Here is a 26060-nt window from a genome sequence, read left to right as displayed (position 1 = left end):
TGAGGGGTGACCTTATAGAGGTTTATAAAATCATGAGGGGTATCGATAGGATAAATAGGCAAAGTCTTTTCTCTGGGGTGGGGGAGTACAGAACTAGAAGGCATAGGTTTAGGGTGAGTGGGGAAAGATATAAAAGAGACCTAAGGGGCAACGTTTTCAGACAGAGGATGGTACGTGTGGAATGAGCTGCCAGAGGAAGTGGTGGAGGCTCGTACAACTGCAACATTTAAAAGGCATTTGGATGGGTATATGAATAGGAAGGGTTTGGAAGCTTATGGCCAGGTGCTGGCAGGTGGGACTAGATTAGGTTGGGATATCTGGACAGATTGGACCGAAGGGTCTGTTTCCGTGCAGTACATCTCTATGACTCGATAACAAGAATTTTTAAGAGATATTAATCATTGTGTGCCAGATAATTAGCTAAAACTCAATCAAGACTGCTCTCAGTGAAATAGAATACCAGTGTACATGATTACCATCTGAGAAGCCTGCATCAGTTCTGACGATTAATTTATTTTTTGCTTCTGCCTGTAGCATTAGTCTATACTGAAGCAACATCCAAGAACATTTTTTAGGTGAATGTGAAACCTTTATAAAGTTTTTTTAAAAACCCTCAAGTGTTCCGAAGCAGATCCCAGATCTGTGGTGAGTCAGCTGATCAACAACATGTTTCCATGCCAGTGGATTGCTGTCCAATGACCCACTTATGTAAGAACGGAATCAGCTTCAGTGTAGTACGTCCCATGGGAGATGACCTGCTAACTTGCATGGAGTTCACATGTAGTGCAGTCCTTACATAAGGAATTGAATAGCAATAGCCAGGGTGTGATTTTTTTTATTTAAAACTATCTAGAAGTAAAGACCAATAATCCAAAACTGTATCTTTAACAAAAAAAAATTGAAGTCAGTGTACAGTAAGTCACAAATTAGTCAGTGACTGGAGAAAAATAAACCGAATGTCAGAGTGTGATAAGGCATAGTACAGGGTATAACCAATTACATCAATCTCTTCCTCTGACATCCTGGACAACAGATCCACCTTATTGTTAAAGTAAGCTGGCATACATCCTATTTCCAAGTAGCCAAAAAGCTCCTGTCACATTTGAAGGGTCTGCTCCGCAAGCATTTCTTTGGTCCAGTCTTTTTCCACTTAGCTCAGGTGCAGGGTAACATTGGTCAGTTGGCTGTCTGTCAGCTTATTCAGTGCTGCCTGGTCCTTGCAGATTGCTTTCATTATCTTCAAGAAGCAGAATCTGAAGCCTAAGTCAGTCCTGTCCAAGGATTGTAGTCTGCTGGTCTCAGCAGCCCCTAAACTCTGTTGCCATATATTTACAAAATTGCCATTAATTTGCATCGGAGGGAGAAATATTGTATCCTCCTTTTTAATCACAGGTAAGATATCGATATACAGGATTTTGTCCTCATCATATTGAACTTTCAACTGCAGGAAGTCAACAGAAGCCTCAGGTTGAATGATACAATTCAGTAAAGTACTAATCACCAGCCAGTTCATATTTCCCAGTACCATCTTGTGGAACATCTCAACAATTAATTTTGGTGACAGATATCTTCCCACAATAAATTGATCCCAATAACTGATGCCTCAGGGAAAATATTCCACGTTATCCCTGTGTTCCATCTGCAGACCAGACACATTCAATGTTTCTTCCCATGTAACAAGGATCCAGAGATAGTCCTCAAGCAACAATGGCAGCATCAGGCAAACATGATCAGGGGCCACCATTTGGAGATCATTGTAAAGGCTACTGCAGAGATTCATCACTCTCAGAGGGAGGTCTGTGGAGAAATTTTTGCAGCCCTGTACAGATGTTCATTGTGCAATGCTTAGCTTTGCCTCGCTCTTCAGGAATGATGGATTGGTGTGTGTAATAGGCTAGAAGCTTCTCCTGCAGGCTGATGTAGTGGATGGTTTTACTGCTCTCTAGTGACTGCCAATAAATTATCTTGATAGTTCCCTAGAAAATACAATCAAAGCATTCTTAAGGGTTAACTACAGCATTAAAAAAACTGAATTTTATGCTCATCAAGGCAAAAAGATGTAGTTTTTCTGAAGCAAAACTTTATACTTGGGACTAGGTACAGAGCAAAGTTTGTTCTGCACTGTCCCAACCATTCAGAGGAGGTATAGCACAGATTCAATGTAGGGTAGCAAAGTCATGTAATAAAAGAAGACGTAAGAATACCATGTACAGTTCTGACTAAAGAGTTGACCTACTCAGGTTTGATACTTGTTTAGCATAATTTTTCTACCTTTCAATTCTATTTCTCTAGAAATAAACACTCATTGGTTCATTTATACTACAAGATCCCTTTGTTCCTCTACCCACCTACCAATAATAAATAACAACATCAGAAATTATTGGAAAAGATCAGCTGAGTTCTGAGGAAGGGTCACTTGACCTGAAACATTAACTCTGATTTCTGTCCATAGATGCTGCCAGACCTTTTTTTTTTTTGTTTTTAATTGATAGCATCCGCAATTCTTTTGTTTTTTCCAATAATAACTGATCTTTTTCTTCCCTACCAAACTGTATCCGCTTAATTTATGTTTTGAACTTTATTTGCCCATTCTGGAGGTTTATTAATGTTCTCAGTATTGAGTATTGCACCACCAATTTGGTGTAATCTTTGATTTTTTAAATTGTGTTTTTTTGGTTCCAAAGTCAAAATTGTTTATGTAAGTTATGAGTATCAGAGGACCCAGCATTGATTCTTCTGAAATACCACTACTCACCTCTACCATTTTCGCAGTAAAACCCTTCACAGTAAATCCCTGTTTTAAGCTTCCGAGCGACAATCTTGGTGAGTTTCATCGGAGGTGCCTCTCTATGACCCCTTGCAAGTTTTCTCATGCAATTTCTTTTAAAGCTGTTTAATCTCTTGACTTACACTTTTTCTGTTTTTATGTTGCCACACCCTAATTCGCAGACTAATAGAACTAATAGGAAATTGTCAGGAGAGCTCAGCAGGTCTGGCAACATCTGTGGAAAGAAAGCAGAGTTAACATTTTGGGTTGAGTGACCCTTCCTCAGTGCTGTTAGGTTTTTCTACACCTCAAGAGCTGACTTGAAAGATTCCCAGATCAGCCCTGCCTTTTGCCTTCTTCTCACCCGCATTCACTTCTGTTTGTTGCCTCCTTCCCACCTTGTTTGCTACCTCATGCTAGCCTTGCCCTTTGCATAGCTTGCTGGCTTGCTTGCCATCTCACTTCAGGCATTAATTCATTGTTTCCACATTCCAGGTAACAGACACTTGGGAAAGATTTGCTGGGGAATCCAACTCCCACTTATACGTTCATTATTAAGAAAAAATTTAATTTGCTTGACATTATTTTGCTTCAGGAAACACAAAGAACACAGATCAGGATATTAAGTGAAAAATTACTGTACTTTCACGCTCTGCTTTCTGTCTTAAAGCGATCTTACAATCCATTATTAACAACAAAAACAAATTGCTGGAAAAACTCAGGAGGTCTTGCAGCATCTGTAGAGAGAAAGCAGAGTTAATGTTTCGGTCTAGTGACCTGTCTTCAGAACTGTTATGTTCCCTTACTCCAACTTCTCTGACTTTATTGATTAATCTATCAAGGAGAAGCTTACTAGATGACTTTCCAAAATCCAGATGAATTGTCTATATTACCATAGTCTACTCATTGTTGCTTCCTCAAAAATAATCACTAAAGGCTTGTCAAGCACTATATTCTCTTTTGAAATCCACGCTAACTATTCAATATTGTATTACTTCTAAATGTGCTTCTATTCTCCCCATTTAGTAGGGGTTCCATTATTTTCCTAACACCAATGATAAGCTGATTGGTGTACAATTCTCTGATGAAGCTCTATCTCCCTTCAATATAAAGAATTATACTAGTTATCAACCAATCCTCTGACACTACAACTTTTTTCTATTGAATTTAATATGTTTAGTAATACCTCAGGCTTTACCTTCCTGAGATATTTTAAACTATGTGGATGCAATTCATCCTGACCAGGAATATTATCTTCTATATTTGTTTAATTTATTCAGTAAATTCAGTGATATACTTAATGCACTTCTCTCTTGGGAGAAAGTGAGGACTGCAGATGCTGGAGATCAGAGCTGAAAAATGTGTTGCTGGAAAAGCCCTAGGGCTTATGCCCGAAACGTCGATTCTCCTGCTCCTTGGATGCTGCCTGACCTGCACGTTTCCAGCAACACGTTTTTCTGCACTTCTCTCTTGTTCATCTCATCATTCAAATTTGTATCTGTATCTGTTATATCTCCCTGCTACATACCAAAACAAAATAATTATTTAATAAGTCTGCCATCCAATGTATTGCTTAATGTTCCTCTTCCTTTACAGTCACCCTTTTGTTTTTTACATACCTGTAAACTATTTTTATTGTAGATTGTACCTGCCTTGAAACTGGAACTTTGCCAGACTACAGGAGGTAAAGTATTCTTAGTGCACAAACATTACAAAAATGAACACCTCACCTCAACTTGCATCAGTCACATACCTAATGGATGAATTATTGTCCAATTCAGCACCAAAAACAGAATTTAGTGCAGCCAAAATGGACAAAGTTTGATAAGAGGTAATAGGAATAAAGATCGATGCATGCTCATTACAGGGAGAGATGGAAGTATTGTGGGTGCTAGACATTAGAATTCCAGATTAGGGAGGTACAACCTTAGGTGTTTTTGATAATTTAATTCCACAATGTTACAAAGTCGAAAGTGTGCATGTTTACTTTAAAATAAAGTGTTTTCTGAATATTGAAATAAACTTAAAGTGCAGGCTCAGTTGCCCAAATGTAAAAGCTGGAAGACGAGCTGTCCCAGTATAGTTACTTGTAACAATTGGCTGTTAAAGGGATACCTGGGTTTTGGTTGATGTTTTGACAACAATTCAAATTTAACCAATTACTTTAAATTATGTCTAGGACACGAAAACCTAACTGAGTTTGAATTTAATGTTTTGACAATATTGAACCAATGAGAGGGAATGATATTGAGGGTATAAAAAAGCGAGCATTTTGAAAACTGGTCAGAGCAACTGCCGTAGAGCCTGACAGCTAACTGCCCATCTAAAATCTTGTTCTCAAAGAAGTTAGAAGACAGTCTGTCAGAGGTACCTTTCCTGTAAAACACACGTGCAGTAAAAAGAAAGAAGACAACCCAGGGAGATAAGCAGACGGAAGATTGAAGACAGCAGAGAAGACCTGCTGCACGTGTGGACTTGAGAATAAGTTATTGTAATGTTTAATAAGTTTGTTATTGGATTAGCATGTTAATAGGCTTGTGGTCAGTTAAGGGAAAGAGTATTTGGTTTGTTAATAGTTTTGTTTAGTGCTCACTATTAGAGTTAAGAAAATAATTTTTTTTTTTCTTTAAGTAGTGGAAATTAGGAGTTCTCTCTCACTCCCTCACATTTTAATAGATTACAAGGTGAGCTTTTCTGGGTGTTTGCTTTTAATTAATAGACGGGTTCGACCTCTGTGTCGTAACAACAATTCCTCTTTGCCTTTTGAATTTTTTTTGACTTATCTCACATTTTCTTTGTTTCCTCTTATCATTCATTCTGCTGTCTTATGATCCACTTCTTTCTTCACCCTTGTTCTCTTGTGCATTTATTCAACAAGGGAGCCACAATTTGTTGAGTTTCTTTTCTCCTCTTGTGGAAGTTCTCTTTTTGCCCTCTGGTGAAGTTCATTTTCAATTGTTCCCATTGTTGTTTGCCAACATTGTTGCCAATTTTGTTTTCCCAGGTTCTACTCTCAGTCCCTGAATTAGATATAATCATATAGCACGGAAACAGACCCTTTAGTCCAACTTATTCAGGCCGAACAGATTTCCTAAATTGGACTAGTCCCATTGCCTGCATTTGGCCCACATCCTTCTAAACCTTCCCTATCCATGTACCTGTCCAAATCTTTTAAAATGTTGTAATTATACTCACCTCTACCACTTCTGAGGGGATATATTTCATAGGGCACTGGCATCAGTATTGTAACAGGAGGGATCTGAACTGTTGGGATAGTCTCCACCCGAACTGAGCTAGGACCAATATTCTAGCTAAAAGGGTAAATAGGGTGGTCAACAGGATTTTAAACTAGAAAGTGGGAAGTGTGTTTGTGGAGTAGGGGGGTAGGGTAAAACTCACATCTGAGGGGGGTGGATTCAACTGCATGGAAAAGTATGAAAAGAAAGGAGAACTCAGGAAAGGTTATTAAAGTCTCCAGAACAAGAGGTAGAACAGACTATTTGGCTAAGGTTAGGAATCAAACACCAGATAAAAGGATAACAATGAGAAGAGAGAAGGTAAACAGAGGACTGAAGGTGTTGTATCTGAATGCACACTGTACACGAAATAAGGTAAATGAGCTTTGTGGTGTAGATCGAAATTGGCAGGCATGATATGGTAGGCATCAAGAAAATATGGCTTTATGGCTGCAAGGGGATCAGGACTGGGAGCTAAATATCCAAGAATATATATTCTATCAAAAAAATAAGGAGGTGGGCAGAGGGGGTGGTGTTGCCTTATTAATAAGAAATGAAATTAATAGCAAGAAATGACGTAGGGTCAGATGATATGAGGGTAAGTTAGTCAGTAATATGAGGAGAAGATTGCAAGAGTTTCTTTAGATACATAAAGGGCAAAACAGAGGCAAAAGTGGATATTGGGCTACTGGGAAATGATGCTAGAGAGGTAATGAGGAACAAAAAATGGTGGAGGAACTGAACAAATGCATGTTAATCCTGTCTCTCAGAATCCCTTCCAATAACCGGTCAGGCTCAGCGGTCTATAATTCCCTGGCTATTCCTTGTAGCCTTTCACAATTAAAGACACAACATTAGCAACTCTCCAGTCTTTCAGCACCTCATCCATTTCTGTAAATGATATAAATATCTCTGCTAGGATCCCTGCAATTTCATACCAGTTTTCCACAATTTCCTGCAATACACTTGAACAATTCCCAGGATTTATCTACCTTTATGTGTTTTCAGATGTCTCTTGTGTAATATGGACTCTTTTTAAGACATCACTATTTATTTCTCCAAGTTCCCCAGTTTTGATATTTCCAATCTCCACTTTATTTATGTTATTCCTTTGTCCTCATGGTCAATATTGCCAAATGTGCCTCCACTTTAGAACTTCCCAGCAATGGCTATTTTGGAGCTCTGACTGAGTTATAACAGCTGTGCTCCTGCTCTAACAAGCACCAGTTCTCAACTCTGCTACTCCATTCTTGCAGTTCTCACAAAGGGCTGGCAATTTTCAAACCTTGATATGTGATCACAGAAAGAGTTTAGAAAGCACACCTGTACTTTTACTTCTCTTACTTGTGTTGGATGAACAAAGCTTCTCTTTGTCTATTTATCATATGATAGGTTCAACAGGAGTCCTGCATCTATTGTAGGAAACATAGTTCCCCATCCCCTTCACCTTTCTCTTTTATCAAGTTCATATGGGTAGTTTTCCTCATTTCCCATGATGATTTTATTCTGTTTCTTTGCTCATTTCCCTAAATTGTTTTCTTCCATGTCCCCTCTGCCCCAGAGAATTACATTCCAGGAACAGATCTTTACCTTTTTTTTGGTTGGATTTGATATTCAGCTTTCTGTGTTTGGATTCACTCATCTGTATGTTCAGCAGTTTCGGGGATGTGTCAATCCAGTTGTATTCTTTTATAGGTTGTGTGACTGGATTATCTAACGAATTGTCTGGTGGATCACCGGCCTTGTCAAACATTTGCAAATATACAGAAGAATTTAAGAAGTTTCCACTGAATTGGGCCATATAAAAGCTCAGATGTTAATAATTGGACAAAATTAAATCTGACCCACCCCATTGCAGAGCAACCAGTAACAGAAACCCTGAATGATTTGGAGTTCCCAAGTTCGAAAATAGCAAATGAGCTCCACAGCTCATCCTACAACAATGTGTGACACTAAACCCATGCAATCTATGATATCCAGTTATCAGCAGCTAATCCAATCCTTTCAAACAATACCTCAAAGCTGTTGCACATTAAATATCCAGGTGGTAAACTGCATGCAGGCACAACTTGGTCACAGTGTAACATTGTGGAAGCTAGGCCAAAAATGACACGTGCCAACTCGCCCTTTTAGCGAGTACAGCAGCTCCCCCAATTCCCAGAACTGGGTGGATATTTGCCAGCATGAAGTCGATGACATCTCCCAACCCACTGTCTCTCCATTTTCCTTTTCCCTGAACAATATTGGCCATCTGGATGTAGGTGCGCTTGTTGAGCTGGAATGTTCATTTCCAGACATTTTGTCACCCTACAAGGTAACATTTTCAGTGGACCCCAGGCAAAGCACTGCCGCTGCTTTCTATTTATATGTTTGGGTTGGTGATGTCATTTCCTGTTCTTTTTCTCAGGGGTGGTAAATGGGGTCTAATTCGATGTGTTTGTTGACAGAGTTGTGGTTGGAATGCTATGCTTCTAGGAATTCTCGTGCGTGTCTCTGTTTAGCTTGTCCTAGGATGGATGTGTTGTCCCAGTCAAATTGGTGTCCTTCCTTATCTGTATGTAAGGATACTAGTGAGAGAGGGTCATGTTGTTTTGTGGCTAGTTTTCTACCTGTTTGTCCAATGTAGTGGTTGATAAAAATGTCACTTTGAAAAAAATTATAATTTGCAACCTCAATTGACATTTTTACAATTTCTTTAATAAAAGTGTACCAAAAGTTAGTCTTAATTTCCGAACTAATTTTACATTCACAGTAACAGTATAAATAATAAGAAGCCAATGTTATAATTGGAAAAACTAATCCTATAAATTAATACTAAAATTCAACTGCAAAGTTCGCTTTTGGCAGTATTGATTAGCAATCACCAGGTGAACCTGGCACCAGGTCCTGTCAGTCATTCAACAACCCTAACTGCCAAGACATCTCTGGGATGGATTAGGTAAAGCTTCCCGAATGCTCGATGTCCCCGAGTTAAGAGACGAGCACCCGGTAAATCACTCGATATCTGGACTACATTTTCCTTCTTTACCCCATTAATTCACTCCTCCTTGGAAACAACATGACCCATCGAGCGATACACCTTCTCAGACCGTGACTGACATATGAAGCAACCAATGGCATCACCCAGGTTGCGGACACGTGACGATAAGAGCGTGTCATGTGTCGATGAGAGAGGATGTCTCGTCTCAACCTAACTTCCCCCCACTATTATTGACAGAACACGTGACCAATCATTACCCAGAGGTTCCACAATTGACCCGGCTAACTAACGCCGGTGAACCAATGAAGTGGAGAAAGGGAGCGTGGTGTTTGCTTGAGGTGTTCGTGATCAACTGTCACTGTCAATATGGCTGCCACCGGGGTGTTGCCTTTCATTCGAGGTGTAGATTTAAGTGGAAACGATTTTAAAGTAAGCCATTTACGTTATTTTGAATGCAAAACGAATTGGGGAATGAGTAGTTAAGTGTTGGGGTTTTCCGATCAGTTGTTTCTGTGAGTTTAATGAGGCCCGGAACTGAGACTTGGAATCTTGTTGTTGGTTCACTAACTTAGTATTTAGATGTTAAAGTATTTTAATATATTCCCTGTCTGTTTGTATAACAATAGCAAAACATTATCTCATACTTTGTTTGGCAACAGCTTGCATTTACTTAGTTCCTTCAATGGAAATGTAAGAAATGAGAGTTGTTTTGTGGCCCTTCCTGCGTATCCTTCTATTCAACATAATTTCTGGCTGATCAAACTCATCCCCGTATCTCTTGATTTCCTTAGTACCGAAAAGTCTCTCTACCTATGGCTTGAATATACTCAGTAATTGCGCTGTCTGGTGTGAGGCATAAACGTCTCCTCTTAATCATAGAAGTAGCGATAACCATCAGTTCTGTCATTCGAATACAGCATTAGATCATCTGCTGAATGCCAGTTCAAATGGCAGACTCCTTATTTAAGGCTGTGAGACCTATGTTCTAGAATTCAGTTAAGAAATGCTTTCTTAGCATTTATCTATGAAGGCCCTCAGAAAATATTACAGTGTTATGTTTGACTTTGTTTATCTCTCATTCTTCTGAACTACAGGAAATATAGACCTCCTCTACTCTATCTTTTCCTGACCAATCTTTTCCTTCTCAGGAGTCAGTCCGAATCTCTGTTACTCTTCCTGTAGATCAAGTATACCTCCTTTGTTCGGAATCTCAATTATTATGTGGCAGAAAAAGGCCATTATGTTTGCACCAGATCTTCATTAAATATTATGAAATGCCATTTGCCTGCCCTTTTTCCCCATATCCTTGCGTGTTGTTTTTATTCAAATAATCTAATGATCTATTGAATGCTTTAATTGAACCTGCAAACTTCCTCACTGCATTCCAGACTTAAGCTACAGGTTGTTCAAAAAGAGATTATTTTTCATCATTTGCTTGATTTACAAATCACTTGAAAACAGTGTTCTCTTGTTCTCAATTCTTTTAAAAGTGGCAACAGTTTTTCCGAATCTAATCTTGTCAGACCTAATGATTTTGAAAATGTCTACCAGATTTCCTCTAGTTGCTATCTAAGGAGAACAGTCCCAATCTCTCCAATAAATCTTTAACAGAAGTTTCTCATCCCTGGTACTGATTTATAAATCTCTTCTGCACTCTCCTCCGTGTTCCCAGCTGCCTGTGGTGTGGTGGCCAGAAGTGCACATCACTGAGATTGAACGCATGATTGGTTTGATCTCTGCGACTGTACCTATGTGAGATATGAGAGAAGTGGTGTCACCTACCCTGGGAGAGCAGAGAAGGGAATTCAATTTCCTGTAGTATTGGACATTCTTTCAATGGCTGAAGCTGTATCAATCTGGGGGGCAACCTGAGACCAGACTTGATCTTGTGTCATAGCCTTCACTGCTGGTCTGAGGGGAAGGGATGGCTTTGCCTGTATAGCACGCCCTCCAGGACTAGGGAACCTGCTTACAAATTGTAGTGCCAATCCCCCCACACCACCTCCACTTACTACGTCTGGGGCAAATGTCAGGAATCATGTGCTGCAGACGGATGGTATTGTCTGGGTGTACAATAGGAGTTTAAAGATGGCTGGAGTGCAGGAAATCCGTTTAAATTCTGGGATAGCTGGTGAATAGTGAGTTGTGCCAGGAACAGCGTGTGTAAGAGTGGGCACAAATTGGACGTGAGAGACACCATGTAGTGTGGTAGCTAACTAATGAGGGGAGTTTGGTAAGATAGGGTGATAATACCTATTAAGCCTTGTGATGACAAGCCTTTAAAAATAATACTCAATGCAACTTGGACTTGCCCAGTTGAAGTCAGAATCAGCTCTTGGACTTTGTTGCAGCTAGTAATACATGAGGCAGACAAAGTATACATTTATGTCTGTTTCTATAGCTAATTTACAGTATTGAATTATATCATCCTAAATTTTGTCACCAGGGATGTAATTTTTAAGCTAAGGAGACCTTTTTTTAAAAATATTATTGCGGTATGGTGAGAATGGTAGAATTTCTTCCTTTTGATAGTCCTGCTTTAACCATAACAATTTTTAAAATAAGAATACACTTGCCAATTCAATGTTTAACTATTCAAGCACTGTGATTATAGAAGAGACAAGTGATTTTTGAAGGTTTTTCAAAAGTAACTAGAAGGCAATAGCCAAGTGGTATCATTGCTGGCTTGTTACTCCAGAGATCCAGGTTTGAATCCTTCCACAACAGATAGTGGAATTTAATGTCAGTAAAAATCTGGAATTAAATGTTGAGTGATGACCACAATCCATTGTCGATTGTCAGGCAAAAAAACATCTTGTTCACTATTGTCCTTTCAGGGAAGGAAACTGCCTCCCTATCTGGTTTGGCCTACACAAGATTCCAGGCCCACAGTAATGTGGTTGACTCTTAACTGCCTTCTGGGCAATTAGAGATGGGCAATAATTGATGAGCCAGCATGACCCTCATCCTGTGAATGAATCAACTAAAATTGTAATTAACAGTCAATCTAAATAAATATTAATGATACAGTCTTCATTCTTTCTCCTCTAAACTGAAGATTTCACACGCTTTAAGTTGCAAAGTTGGAGGATAGGTTAAATAATTTACATGTCTTAACCCTTAAGCCTGCGCTGCCATTTAATAAGATCATGATTGATCTGATTACTTCGCATTCTGGTTCAGTTCTGGTCTCCCTGCTTTAGGAAGGTTTTGTTTAACTTGAAAGGGTTCAGAAAAGATTTACAAAGATAATGCCAGGGTTGGAGGGCTTGAGCTACAGGGAGAGGCTGAATAGTCTATGACTATTTTCCCTGGAGTGTTGAAGGCTGAGGGATGAACTTATAGAGGTTTGTAAAATTATGAGGGGCATGCATAAGGTGATTAGCCAAAGTCTTTTTCCCAGGTTAGAGGAGTCCAAAACTCGAGGGCATAGGTTTAAGGTGAGAGGGAAAGGTTTAAAAGGGACCTGAGGAGCAATGTTTTTTTTTAGATTAGATTACTTACAGTGTGGAAACAGGCCCTTCGGCCCAACAAGTCCACACCGACCCGCCGAAGCGAAACCCACCCATACCCCTACATTTACCCCTTTAACCTAACACTACGGGCAATTTAGCATGGCCAATTCACCTGACCCGCACATTTTTGGATTGTGGGAGGAAACCGGAGCACCCGGAGGAAACCCACGCAGACACGGGGAGAATGTGCAAACTCCACACAGTCAGTCGCCTGAGTCGGGAAATGAACCCGGGTCTCTGGCGCTGTGAGGCAGCAGTGCTAACCACTGTGCCACCGTGCCACCCATGCAGAGAGCGGTGCATGTATGGAATGACCTGTCAGAGGAGGTGGTGGAGTTCTGTATTTGTCTTCCTCACAATTAACAGTATTTGAAAGGCATCTAGATGGGTACACGAATAGGAAGGGTTTATGGGGATATGGGCCAAATTCTGGCAAATGGGATTAGATCGGTTTATAATATCTAGTTGGCGTGGACGAATTGCTCTAAAGGGTCTGTTTCTGTGCTGTATAACTATGACTCTGTAACTGTCTTGGATAAGTTCAGCATAACCTCTTTGCTCTTGTACTCCAATCCCAATTAATAAAGCCTAGTTGCTGCTTTATTAACTGCTGTCTCTATTTATCATAGAATCATAGAATCTTAATGGTGCAGAAAGTAGCCATTCGGCCCATTGACTCTATACTGACCTTCAGAAGAGCATCCCTTCTAACTTCTACCCTATCCCTGTAACCCTGCATTTACCATGTCGAACCTACCTAGTCTGCACATTCCTAGACGCTATAGGGAATATTAGTATGGCCAATCCCCCTAACCTACACATCTTTTGACTGCAGGTGGAAACTAGAGCACCTGGAAGAAAACCACGCAGACACAGAATGAACATGAAACCTTTACACACACATTCACCTATGGCTGGAATCAAACCTGGCTGCATGGTGCTGTAAGGCAGCAGTGCTAACCACTAAGCCCTACCACTTTCAAGGATCTATGTTCATGCACATCCAGGTCCCTCTGCCTCGATACTCCTTTATGTATTGTACCCCAATTTTGTATTGTCTGTTCATATTCTTCCTACCCAGATGCATCACCTCCCACTTTTCCACATTGTGTTATCTGCCAACTATCTGCCCACTTCACCAACATGTCAGGATGCATTTGGAGTTCTATATTTGTCTTCCTCACAATTAACAATGCTTCTAAGTTTCTGTCATCTGCAAACTTTGAAATTTTCCCTTGCACACTAAGATCTCGATCATGAATATTTCTGGTAATGTAAAAGTCCCGATACCAATCCCTGGAAACTCCGCTTTAAGCACTCTTCTAGCCTGGAAAATATCCATTGTTCACTGGTCTCTGTTTACTATTAGTCAGCCAGTGTTGTGTCCACATAACTACTCTCCCTTTTATTCCACAGCTATAACTTTTCTCACAAGTCTGTGTGGCAGTGTATCAAATAGCTTTTAAAAGTCCACGTACACAACATGAACAGGGTTTTCTCATCAACCCTGTAGAAAACTCTAGAAAGTTAGTCTTACCCAATTTTCCCTTGTAGAAATCCATGTTGTTTCTCTCAAAATAATCTGTCGTTTTCCATGTTTCTAGAAGCTCCCTGAGGCATTATTTGAACAATGCATAATGTCTGCTATTCTCTACTCTGAGTCTAGGAAAGACCAAAAGATTATGACCAGTACAGATTTCACTGTCATGTTCTTCAATATCCTTGGATGCATCTCATCTGTTCTTAGTGCCTTGTCAACTTTAAGTATCGGTAGCTTATCCAATATTTCCTCCATTTCAATTTTAAATTTTTTAGTTAGAGCTGCCTCCTCTTTCACTGCAGGTATAACATCTACCTCCTTGGTAAAGACAGATGCAAAGCCTTGCCTGACATTGCTAGACGCTACAGGGCAAATTAATATGGCCAAACCCCTTAAGCTGCACATCGTTCGACTGTGGAAGGAAACTGGAACACCTGGACGAAATCCATGCAGAGGAGGCAGCTCTATAACTTTCTTGCCTCTGTGTAAATTTTTGGTTCTTATTCTTTTACTTTTGTAACCCTTCTGCTATTGATGTACCTATAGAAGACTTTGGGACTCTGCTTCATGTTGGGTCACCAATCTTTTCTTATAATCCTTGTTTGCTTCTCAAACATGTTTTGTTTTCTCTCCTTCTCCTATATCTTCCTGTTGGCTATCAATTTTTTTTCACCCGTCACAAGTACCCTATTTCTTTTAATTTCTATCTCTTTTTTTTATCCAGGGAGATCTGGATTTGTCTGTCCTCTCTTTAAAAGATTATACTTTGACTGTACTCAAACTATCTTCTCTTTGAAGGTAACCCATTTCTCAGCTGCAGTTTTTCCCAAAACCTTTTTTTATTCCCGTCTGCCTGGCCTAGCTCCATTCTTGCCCCGTTGAAGTTGGCGCTCCCTAATTAGTTGATTCTTCCTGAATGTTTATTGTTCTTTTACTTCATCATCAAAAACTGATATGCAATACTCCATATTAAGCTCTCCATTGCCCAGTGTAATTATAGTTCTCTACTCATATATTCCAGCCTTGTTACAAAAACTAACGTGTCCGTTCTCTTCCTAATTGTTTCCTGAACCTCTGTTAATTTTTGTTCATAAGTATACTTCACTTCCTCGGAATCAAAACATTTTTACCTTGTTAAATTTCATAATTTCAATGTGAGTCCGAGTTGAGTGTGGATTCAAGTAATCTTTATTGCGATTTACAGCTTCAATTACAGCATAGCAAAAAGGCAGACAAAAAGCTTCAGAATGTCTTATAAAGTTTAAACTTAGAGTGCACATGCCCCCATCCACCCACCCATTTGATGACTGTTAGCAACACCAAATTATCCCTCTGTAATTGGCTGTCTTGTACAGCACCTTGTACAATTTAAGCTTGCTGCAGCAAATCAACAAAGAGATGGACATCTTTCAACTGTAAGAGGAAACTGGAGCACTTGTACAAAATCCACGCAGAGGAAGCAGCTCTGCAACTTTCTTGCCTCTGTGTAAATCCCATTTTTGGTCCTTACTCTTTTACTTTTGCCACCTTCCTGCTATTGATGTACCTATAATCTTGAAATCTCTAATCTTGAAAAAGATGGACAGGCTTGTGGTCCACCGCTGGTCCTTCATGATGTTTTCTAGACTGTTATCTCTATTTTCGAGGCTTTTTACAATGGAAACTGTATTCAAGTAACATTTGGCAGCTGCACCATGTTAACTGCAAAATTAGAGACTTGCCTATTATTTCAGAAACCTTTTAAATTCTTCATTTTAGGAAATACAAAAGAATATTGATTTTTGATCAGTTCCAACAAAGTTATGTGGTTATACCTAATGTTAGAATTTTTTACCTAATAAGTTGTGGCTTAATGTGTTCATTCAATCCAAATTTCAATGTCTGCTTGTCTTTATTCATTCTTTCCTGTAATGAAAAGGGGGTTACTTTTACTGTCTGAAACTGGTTTGAATCTTTTCCTTTCATGCTTTTAATGCTATAATTAATTCAGAATCTATATCTATAATTATTGATTAAACAACTAATTAATGTGAGATGTTCTTATCTATGTCATGCATCAGCTACAACCTTGAGGAAATGTTATTTTCAGCCCTGTTTTGAATGGGCCATTGGCAGTCATTGGCCATTTTGTGCTGCTCAATTGTGGACATCCCTAACATATTCTTTCACAATTCAAAAAATATTCTTTCTCTACTTTTATTATTGTCAAAGTGAATGCCCTCCTATGTCACGAAACATGAAGAAAACCAATAACTATGGATGCTGAAAATCAGAAACAAAATTAGAAATTGCTGGAAAAACTCAACAGGTCTGGCAGCATCTGTTGAGCGAAAGCAGAGTTAATATTTCAGCTACAGTGACCCTTCCTCAACGCTGTTCAGGCCCCTCGAACCTGCTCTGCTATTCAAAACGATCAGGGCTGATCCAGCTTTCCTCATGTCCACTTTGCTGCCCTTTCCACACAACCCTTGATTTTCATAATGATCAAGAATCTGCCTATCTTAACCCCGTAACTGTCTGAGCGAAGGATATCCAAAGATTCATAAGAAATTTCTTATCTCGGTCTTAAATTGGCACCCTTTTATTCAAAGGCTGTGCTCTGTGATCCGAGCCTCTCCTTGATGGGAAACATCCTCTCAGCATTTACCCTGTCAAGCCCCTTAAGAATCCTCTACATTTCAATGAGATCACTTCTCATTCTTCTAAATTCCAGAGGATAGAATCCCAAACTGTTTAGCTTATGCTCGTAAGACCATCCATCCATGCCAGGGATCATCCTAGTAAACCTTCTTTGTCCTACCTTCAATGAAATGATTTATTTCCTTAATTAAGGGGACCAAAACTGCTCTCCAATTGTGATCTCACCAGCACCTTGTGTAGCTGTAGTAAGACTTTCTTACACTAATACTCCAACCTGGTTGAAATAAGGACTAACATTCCATTCTCTTTCCTGATTACTTGCTGCACTTGTACGCTAATTTTCTGTGTTTCATGCAATCATAAGTCCCTTCCTAATGAGATTATTTAAGCTTTATCATAGATGATAAATACTGTGTACTTTTTATTTCCACTGAATTATTAACTATAGTTTAAACCTTGCCATTTTTTACACTTAGTAATGATGAGGGAAATTCTTGTAAACCAATGTGAAACAATTCTGTGTGTTGTCCTTCCAGCATTTATATCTCAGTCAACCTTATTTACATGATTATCTGTTCACTTATTACATTGCTGGTTTTGGTTCCAAGAATGTGCAAAATGATTGTTTGTGTTTCCTACATACGATGGTGACTTGAACATGATGTTGATTTGTCATACTTTTATTTAGAATGGAAGTAGCCATGAACTCATTGAGCAGTAGCTTATGGGCGCACTAGGTTTTATGGAGTGTGGAAGACATTTTGACAGATACTTTGCAATGGCATAGTAGCTTTAATTAAATCTGTACTGATAATTTAATTCCTTTGCATTATTAGGTTTTTCACCCCAAGTTTAAGATTGACCTTTTTTTCCTCTTATGATCTTTTGATGTGGAAAATCATGCTCGTATTACAAAATTAAAATGATAAAGATTAACATTTCACACTAAATAACAAAACCATGATCCTCAACAGCTGAACAGTCCTAATGTTGTGTTTTTGCCCCTAAATGTACTCTATTCCATGTTCGTGAGATTTTTGAAGTGATAACAGAAATTTCTATAAGTACTCAAATTCAGCTGTGTTTGTGGAGAGAGAACACCAGAGTTAATGTTTTAAGTTAAAATAATCTTTTATCAGGATAATATTCTGTTTTTTTATGGATTTTAATTTTGTGATTCAATCTTCCGACAAGTGCTGTACTCTCTTTATACCTTTCATTTTTTTTGAGTAAGTGAGTGCTTCGAAAGCTAGTGCCTCCAAATAAACTGTTGGACTATAACCTGGTGTTGTGTGATTTTTTAACTTTGTCCACCCGAGTCCAACAGCAGCTCCTCCAAATCATTTCCAAACTATTTGACTTGTAGCTGTCCCTTTGGTGAGGTGGAAGCAAAGTTTTCGGAATAAAGGGTCACCTTTTCAAGTAATCACAAATTAGGTTTGGCAATTACTACTCTTCACATAAAAATATGTGCAAACCTAGAGACTTCCTTCAAACTCCAGAACCTGTCCATGGCTGGATAGATTAATCTATTGAGGCATTTGAAAAGTAAAGCATGTTGCTGTACAAAATTAATGTTTCTTTAACAAAACAAAATGCAGCAATTTTTAATAATGCAGTGTATCATTTTGGTAAGTCACAAATCCCACCCAGCGAGAAGTGAGATTTAACCCCATACTTTTGGCACTTATTTGAACCAGATGAATTATCCAAACAACTACTCCTTCAGGTAACTGAATTGCTGTGGAAGCATACACGTTTGCATGCAAGTTGCAATCTGCCACTTTGGATTGTGACACTCAAGCATGTAACTTATTTCCATCACCTGGCTGACCAGGGATCTGTCCTGTTTTTACTGTTTGTCATTAGTGTATTTTGGCAGTGTTGGAAACATCTACCAGTTCATAGATTTATATTGCAGATGACCAGCTTTACTATCTTCTTTGGCCATCAAGTTCTCAAGTAGGACTTAAACCAGGAGTTTTTGGCTCAGAAGCAGGGATATTACCTCTGCAATAAAACGTCCTTGTTAGAACTAAAATAGCAAAATAATATTCTCAAGTGAATATGTATATAAATATTTCAGTTAAAAATGTAACAGATCCCTCAGGATTTAAGATCTTTGACAAATAAGAAACCAATTGAAGTCTTGCCATTTGCATTAATTGTATGATATGTTTTGAAACAATAATTATTTAAAGTAATACCTGAAACCTGCCTGAAAACTGTTGCTGCTTGACAAAGACCTTAAGAGGTCTGTATATTTCAGCTGCATTTGGAGCATGTTTTCTTTTCATTTCAAAGGGTGGATATTTTCCTGAACATGTTAAATGCATGACCAGTTTGAGATGGCTGAAGTTGAACAGGACAGGACTCTGCTACTTACCAGAGGAACTAGCTTCTCTTCATAAACTGGTAGGTTATCTAGCTGGATTACTGATTTGATTTTTGATTTGAATACAGTGTGCATCAGTATTGTTTATAAATGTTTTTTCTTTTGATCACTGTCCCTAGCAATGTCATCTTTGAGGGCCATTACCAATACTGCCTTTTCCTGTATAAAAGCAATTTGATTCTCCACAATCAGTTCTCCATCCAGTCAAGGTACAGGAGGTGGTTACAAAGTGAACAAGACAGAAAATTAAGCAATGTATTAAGAAACAACATTTGCATTGGATCCTTTCAAGTACTGTATGGAAGTTAGTTAGGACATCCTTGACTTCTGCTGTTGGAAATGCAAAAGGGACAACAGGGGACTACAGCTTGGTCAACATTTTGTGGCTGCTTGAGATTATTGATGAAAAGATGTTGATTGTAATTAAGTCCTAATCTATAATGTTGTGTTTATCAATCCTTGTTAAACTAGCCAGCTCAGAAGAAAAGATTTTGAAATACTGCAGTTGACCTGGTAAACCAGAGGGGAAATTTAATCAGGGTTTCTGCTTATTATTGAAAACCAGAAATACTGGAGATCACAGCAGACTGACTCTTTAGATGTTTTCTGCTTATTACTGTTTTGTCAGCATTCTACTTTAAACTATTTATTTTTGGACAAGATCAAACTCAGTGTGATATTCCTCAGTGCGAACCTTCTGACTGTCAAGATTTATATTTGAAGAAAGAAAGGAATTTGTATTCGTGGAATTCTTATTGCGCAAAGTTGTTTTCATCAAGGATGTTAACAACTTCTGAGGAAATTGTTGCTATTGTTAAATCTTTGACACCTACTGGGCAGCAAATTAGGTTCTAATTATTACGGTGAAATATTTATTGATATTTGGACTTGGACTTTGAGATCCTGTTTTAAGGTGAGTTAAGTGAGTGACACTGTTTTTAAAACAGTCCCATTATTTATGTCATTATAACTGTATGCATTATAACTTCTATAAAAGTATGTAAAATGATTTGTTGTGCTCTAAGTTGAATACTTTGCCTTGGTTGCAGGAACATTTGTCAGTAAGTCACAACAGCCTGACGACTCTTCATGGGGAGCTCTCTAGCCTGCCATGCCTACGGGTGAGTAATTTAAAAAAGCAGAGAATTGAAGAAATGACTGTGGGAACTCTAGCAGTACAATTGTTATAATTAATGAGCAGCAAAGTCATTAAAAGAAGTCAAAATTTTGAAAGCATTGTCTTAATGGTGTGCAACTCCTTTTCATTTCCTGCTCCTGACCTATTTGTAAACCTCTTCACTGATTCTTTAATGTGCTTATATCAGAATTTTACTTCCAGTGTACAACTGGGTGTTGCTAGATTTTTATGCTTCATCTTGTCATAATACTGAAGTTTTATCGTCATAAACATATGTTTGTTATTTAGAGGGGTACACATGTCATAGAGTTCATGAAAGAAACTGTGGAATTCAACGGGCTTTCAAAGTATACTCTGAATTTATGACATATTCAACACTACAGACTTAATTGGCATAATTGTACAAAAGAATGTTTTCCCACATTATCTGGGAGTTGAAATTGTATGTCATGTGCTCTGTGATCTCTATAGGCCATTGTTGCTCGAGCTAATAACCTGAAGAATTCTGGTGTTCCTGATGACATTTTCCAGTTGGATGATCTCTCTGTACTGGTATGTTGACTGAAGGGGTTTGTTACAGTCCAGTTATTGTGTTCACTGTTAGATGAAGCTTATTCAGGCTAAATCTAAACCATCTGGCTTCTACACTAATGTTGATTTCACAAAAAACGCCCAGAGTAGCATCCAGACATGTATTTGAAGTCTGATCTCAGTTTTTAAAAGTTTTTATATTTGATGCATAAACAGTACAGCAACAATATTTGTACAATGCTGAGGCTGCAATTCTAACATTCACTGAATATCTAATATTCAGTGAATGTGATTAAGTGAGCCATGTTTTTAAACGTGTCAGAAACATCAAGTTCTACCCAATTTTATCCTGTCAGATTCCTGATGAATATGATTTTGTGGGAGGTGGAGTCTTCCAAGATTAAACTTGTAGCTCTACTTCGTGAACTGAGATGGAGTGACAGAAGTCTTTTTTAAAATGAGTTATTGTTAACTTTAAGTTATTTAATTTTTTTGTGTTCCTATCTCCATGAACACTTGACCTGTGCTCAGGATGTACCTAAGATGTGAGGTTAGAGATTGAAGGCTATGGTAGGATTCAAATTTACTGTGCCATTTCCATGACACCAAATTTTGATCCAAGGGTGAAGATAGAGAGATAGTTGATGTTATGACTATTTAACAACTACAGAATATTTAAATATCCAATGCAGTATTTGCTAATTGGAAACTTGGAGTAACAAGATGGGTGTTGTTCTCATTCCCATCCCTCCATTCTTTTCCCTTAACCATCTATAATTGTTTGAGACGTATGATCTGTGAAATATATCTGGAAGAAATAACATGCTCACTGCAGAAACACGTGATAATTGCATCTAAAGACATTATCTTTTGAGAGAGGATTTTTTTCCAAACAACATTAAGCTGCTGTTTTAAGAATGTTTTGTTGGTTGACATAGATTTGTGTTTCAGGACCTCAGCTACAATCAGCTAACTGAGATTCCAAGAGAACTGGAGAATGCTAAAAACATGCTGGTGCTCAATTTGAGCCATAACAGGTAAGCAAGGCTCCCATGATAAATATAGTTATCGTGAGGTTAAAAATAAATCTTCCTCAAATATGAGAGTAGGCCACCCAGGCTTTTGAGCTTGCTCGGCCAGTCAGTAAGATCATGGCTGATTTGATTGCAATATGAATTCAGATTTCATCCTGCTCCTGATAACCTTTAAACCCATTGCTGAAAAAGAATCTATCTACTTCTGCTTCAAAAATATGCATAGACTCTGCTTCCAATATCTTTACATGGAGAGTTGCAAAGACTCGTGAATCCTTGGAGAAAAGAAATTGTGCTTAATGTCTTCTAAATTGACAATTTCTGATTTTTAAACAGTGACCCCAAGTTCTAGGTTTTTCCACAAGAACCATTCTTTGTACATCTAACCTGTAAAGACCCTCAGGATTTTAAGTTGCAAACAAGTCACCTGTTATTTTTCGAAACTCCAGATGAAAGCATAACCTATTCACCCTTTACTCATAGGACAACCCACCCATTCCAGGTATTAGTCGAATAAACCCTCTCTGAATTTCCTTCGGTGTATTTACACACAGTGGGTTTCCTCTGGGTGCTCCAGTTTCCTCCCACAGTGCAAAGATGTGCAGGTCAGGTGAATTGGCCATGCTAAATTGCCCATAGTGCTAGGTGCATTAGTCAGAGGGAAATGGGTCTGGGTGGGTTGCTCTTCAGAGGATCGGTGTGGACTGGTTGGGCCAAAGGGCCTGTTTCCACACTATAGGGAATCTAATCTAAAAAAATCTAAATCTTTTTAAGTAAAGTGATCAATACTGTGCACAGTACTCCAGATGCAGACTTGCCAGAGCCCTTTATTACCGAAGTAGAGAGGGGTGATTCTTTTGTATTCAATTCCCTTCACCATAAATGGTACATTTTTGCCTACCTAATTACTTGCTATACCTTTATACTTTTTGCAATTCATGCAAGAGGGCACCGAGATAACTCTGTAATCTCTCAATTATGCTTTTTCATTTTTCCTGCCAAAATCGACAACTTCACATTTCCCACATGATCTCCGTTTACCATATCTTTGCCCGCTTGCTTAATCTGTCAATATCTTTTCATAACTTCCTTGTATCCTTTTCAAAGCTTATTTTTCAACCTATCTGTGTTGTCAGCATATTTGATGACCATATTTTCTGTTCCTTCATATAAGTTAGTTATATAAATTGTAAACAGTTGAGGTCTCAGCAGTGATCTTGTGGTACACCTCACCAACAGGCAAAAGAACTATTTATTAGGAGAAAGTGAGGACTGCAGATGCTGGAGATCAGAGCTTAAAAATGTGTTGCTGGAAAAGCGCAGCAGATCAGGCAGCATCAAAGGAACAGGAGAATCGACGTTTCGGGCATAAGCCCTTCTTCAGGAATGAGGAGAGTGTGCCAAGCAGACTAAGATAAAAGGTAGGGAGAAGGGACTAGGGGGAGGGGTGTTGGGAATACGATAGGTGAAAGGAGGTTAAGGTGAGGGTGATAGGCCGGTAAAGTGTTCAGCCACGGGGCGGTTGGGTTGGTTGGTGTGGGTGTCCCAGAGGTGTTCTCTGAAACGTTCCACAAGTAGGCGGCCTTTAACTCCCCCTCCCACTCTGCCAAGAACATGCAGGTCCTTGGCCGCCTCCATCGCCAGACCATGGCAACACGAGGCCTGGAGGAAGAGCACCTCATCTTCCACCTAGGAACCCTCCAACCACAAGGGATGAATGCAGATTTCTCCAGCTTTCTCATTCCCCCCGCCACCTTTTCTCAGTCCCAGCCCTCGGACTCAGCACCGCCTTCTTGACCTGCAGTCTTCTTCCCGACCTCTCCGGCCTATCACCCTCCCCTTAACATCCTTCCACCTATCGTATTCCCGACGCTCCTCCCCCAAGTCCCTCATCCTACCTTTTATCTTAGCCTGCTTGGCACACCCTCCTCATTCCTGAAGAAGGGCTTATGCCCGAAACGTCGATTCTCCTGTTCCTTTGATGCTGCCTGACCTGCTGCACTTTTCCAGCAACATATTTTTAAGAAAAGAACTATTTATACCTACTCTCTGCTTCCTGTTATCCAGCCAAACCTCTATCCATTTCAGTATGTTACTTTTACATCATGATCATTTTGTTTTTTACAATAAGCTTTTGATGTAGCAACTTAGCAAATGTCTTTCAGAACTCTTAAGTACAATATGTCCACTTGTTCACTTCTTCAAAGAACACCAATAGACTGGTCAGACATGACTTCCTTCTCACAAGACCATGTTGGCTCTACCTGATTACTTTGAATTTATCCAAGTGCCCTGCTACAACTTCTTTAAAAATACTTTCTAATATTTTAAACTGTGATTAATGTTAAACCAACTAGAATGTAGTTCCTGCTTTCTGTCTCCCTCCCCTTCTTGAATAAAAGAGGTACATTCACCACTTGCCAATCTAAAAGGACCATTCCTAACTCAAGGGAGTTTTGGATATTTAAAGACAATGCATTAACTATTTCACTAGGCAATTTTTAAGAACTGGGGTGAAGTCCATCATAGAGTCATAGAGATGTACAAGATGGAAACAGATCCTTCGGTCCAACTGGTCCATGCTGACCAGATAGCCTAACCTAATCTAGTCACATCTGCCAGCATTTGGCCCATATCCCCCTAAACCCTTCTTATTCATATACCCATCCAGATGCCTTTCAAATGTTGTAATCGTACCAGCCTCCAGCACCTCCTCTGGCAGCTCATTCCATACATGCACCACCCTTTGCGTGGAAAAAAAATGCCCCTTAGGTCTCTTTTATATCTTTCCCCTCTCATCCTAAACCTATGCCCTCTAGTTCTCGACCCCCCCTACCTCAGCGAAAATATCTTGTCTATTTACCCAATCCATGCCCCTCATGATTTTATAAATCTCTATAAGGTCATCCTTTAGCTTCTGACGCTACAGGGAAAACAGCCACAGCCTATTCAGCCTCTCCCTGTCGCTCAAATCGCCCAACCCTGGCAACATGCTTGCAAATCTTTTCTGAACCCTTTCAAGTTTCACAACATCCTTCCTATAGGAGGGAGACCAGAATAGCGCACAATATTCCAAAAGCGGCCTAACCAATGTCCTGTATAGCCACAACATGACCTCCCAACTCAATGCTCTATCCAATAAAGGAAAGCATACCAAACGCCTTTTACACTATCCTATCTACCTGTGACTCCACTTTCGAGGACCTATGAACCTGCATTCCAAGCTATCTTTGTTCAGCAACCCTCCCCAGGACCTTACCATTAAGTGTATAAATCTGCTCTGATTTGCCTTTCCAAAATGCAGCCCCTCGCATTTATCCATCAGGACCACGGCAGCCGACAGTTTCAACAATTTGCTCAGGAAAATAAGCATAGAAGCGACACCAAGTTCTTTTCACCCCTCCATTTGCTGATTTATTGCTGCTTCTGGGATGTTGTTTTATCTTGTGTTGTGAAGACTGATGCAAAAATATCTATTCAATTCATCCATTTCCTTATTTGAATGATTAATTCGCAAGGCTGAGTTTTTTTTTGGACCAATGCTCATTTTAACTTTTTAAAAAAAAATTTCAGAAATTCTGTACCACTCGTCTTGTTTCTGGCTAGCTTTTTCTCTCTATTCAGTTTCTGGGTATTCTTTGCTTTCCATATTCTGTCCAGTATCTAACCTGCCACTTGACGTGTACATTCTATATGCCTTTTAAATTAGCATTATCTTTTTGCATTTCTAGTTGACCATGGATGGTGAATCCATCTCTTGGAAAATAAAATTCGAAAGAATTGCCGATGCTGTACATAGAACGTAGAACATTACAGCGCAGTACAGGCCCTTTGGCCCTCGATGTTGCGCCAACCTGTCATACCAATCTGAAGCCCATCTAACCTACACTATTCCATATGTGTTCATATGCTTGTCCAATGACAACTTAAATGTACTTAAAGTTGGCGAATCTACTACCGTTGCGGGCAAAGCATTCCAGACCCTTACTACTCCGAGTAAAGAAACTACCTCTGACATCTGTCCTATATCTATCACTCCTCAATTTAAAGCTATGCCCCCTTGTGCTCGCCGTCACCATACTTGGAAAAAGGCTCTCCCTGTCCACCCTATCTAACCCTCTGATTATCTTATATGTCTCTATTAAGTCACCTCTCAACCTTCTTCACCCTAACGAAAACAGCCTCAAGTCCCTCAGCCTTTTCTCGTAAGACCTTCTCTCCATACCAGGCAACATACTAGTAAATCTCCTCTGCACCCTTTCCAAAGCTTCCACATCCTTCTTA

The 26060-nt window shown here is 39.2% G+C and overlaps 1 protein-coding gene across 1 annotated transcript in view; it reads left to right on the top strand.

The window, feature by feature from the left end:
* Positions 1–9227: 9227 nt before the first annotated feature.
* The window catches only part of flii (FLII actin remodeling protein), a 77187-nt gene continuing 60354 nt past the window's right edge, over positions 9228–26060 (top strand). Inside the window, exons 1-5 of the mRNA XM_043711627.1 lie at positions 9228–9412; positions 18983–19093; positions 20123–20194; positions 20683–20763; positions 21694–21779. Of these exons, the coding sequence (XP_043567562.1) occupies positions 9350–9412; positions 18983–19093; positions 20123–20194; positions 20683–20763; positions 21694–21779 (413 nt within the window). The 5' untranslated portion in view covers positions 9228–9349. The remainder of the gene's footprint in view (positions 9413–18982; positions 19094–20122; positions 20195–20682; positions 20764–21693; positions 21780–26060) is intronic.

This window comes from Chiloscyllium plagiosum, chromosome 21, assembly GCF_004010195.1.
Source record: "Chiloscyllium plagiosum isolate BGI_BamShark_2017 chromosome 21, ASM401019v2, whole genome shotgun sequence".
NCBI classification, from domain to species: Eukaryota; Metazoa; Chordata; class Chondrichthyes; order Orectolobiformes; family Hemiscylliidae; genus Chiloscyllium; species Chiloscyllium plagiosum.
Note: the sequence above shows the minus strand (reverse complement) of the source record. Positions and strands in the feature narration are given on the sequence as shown.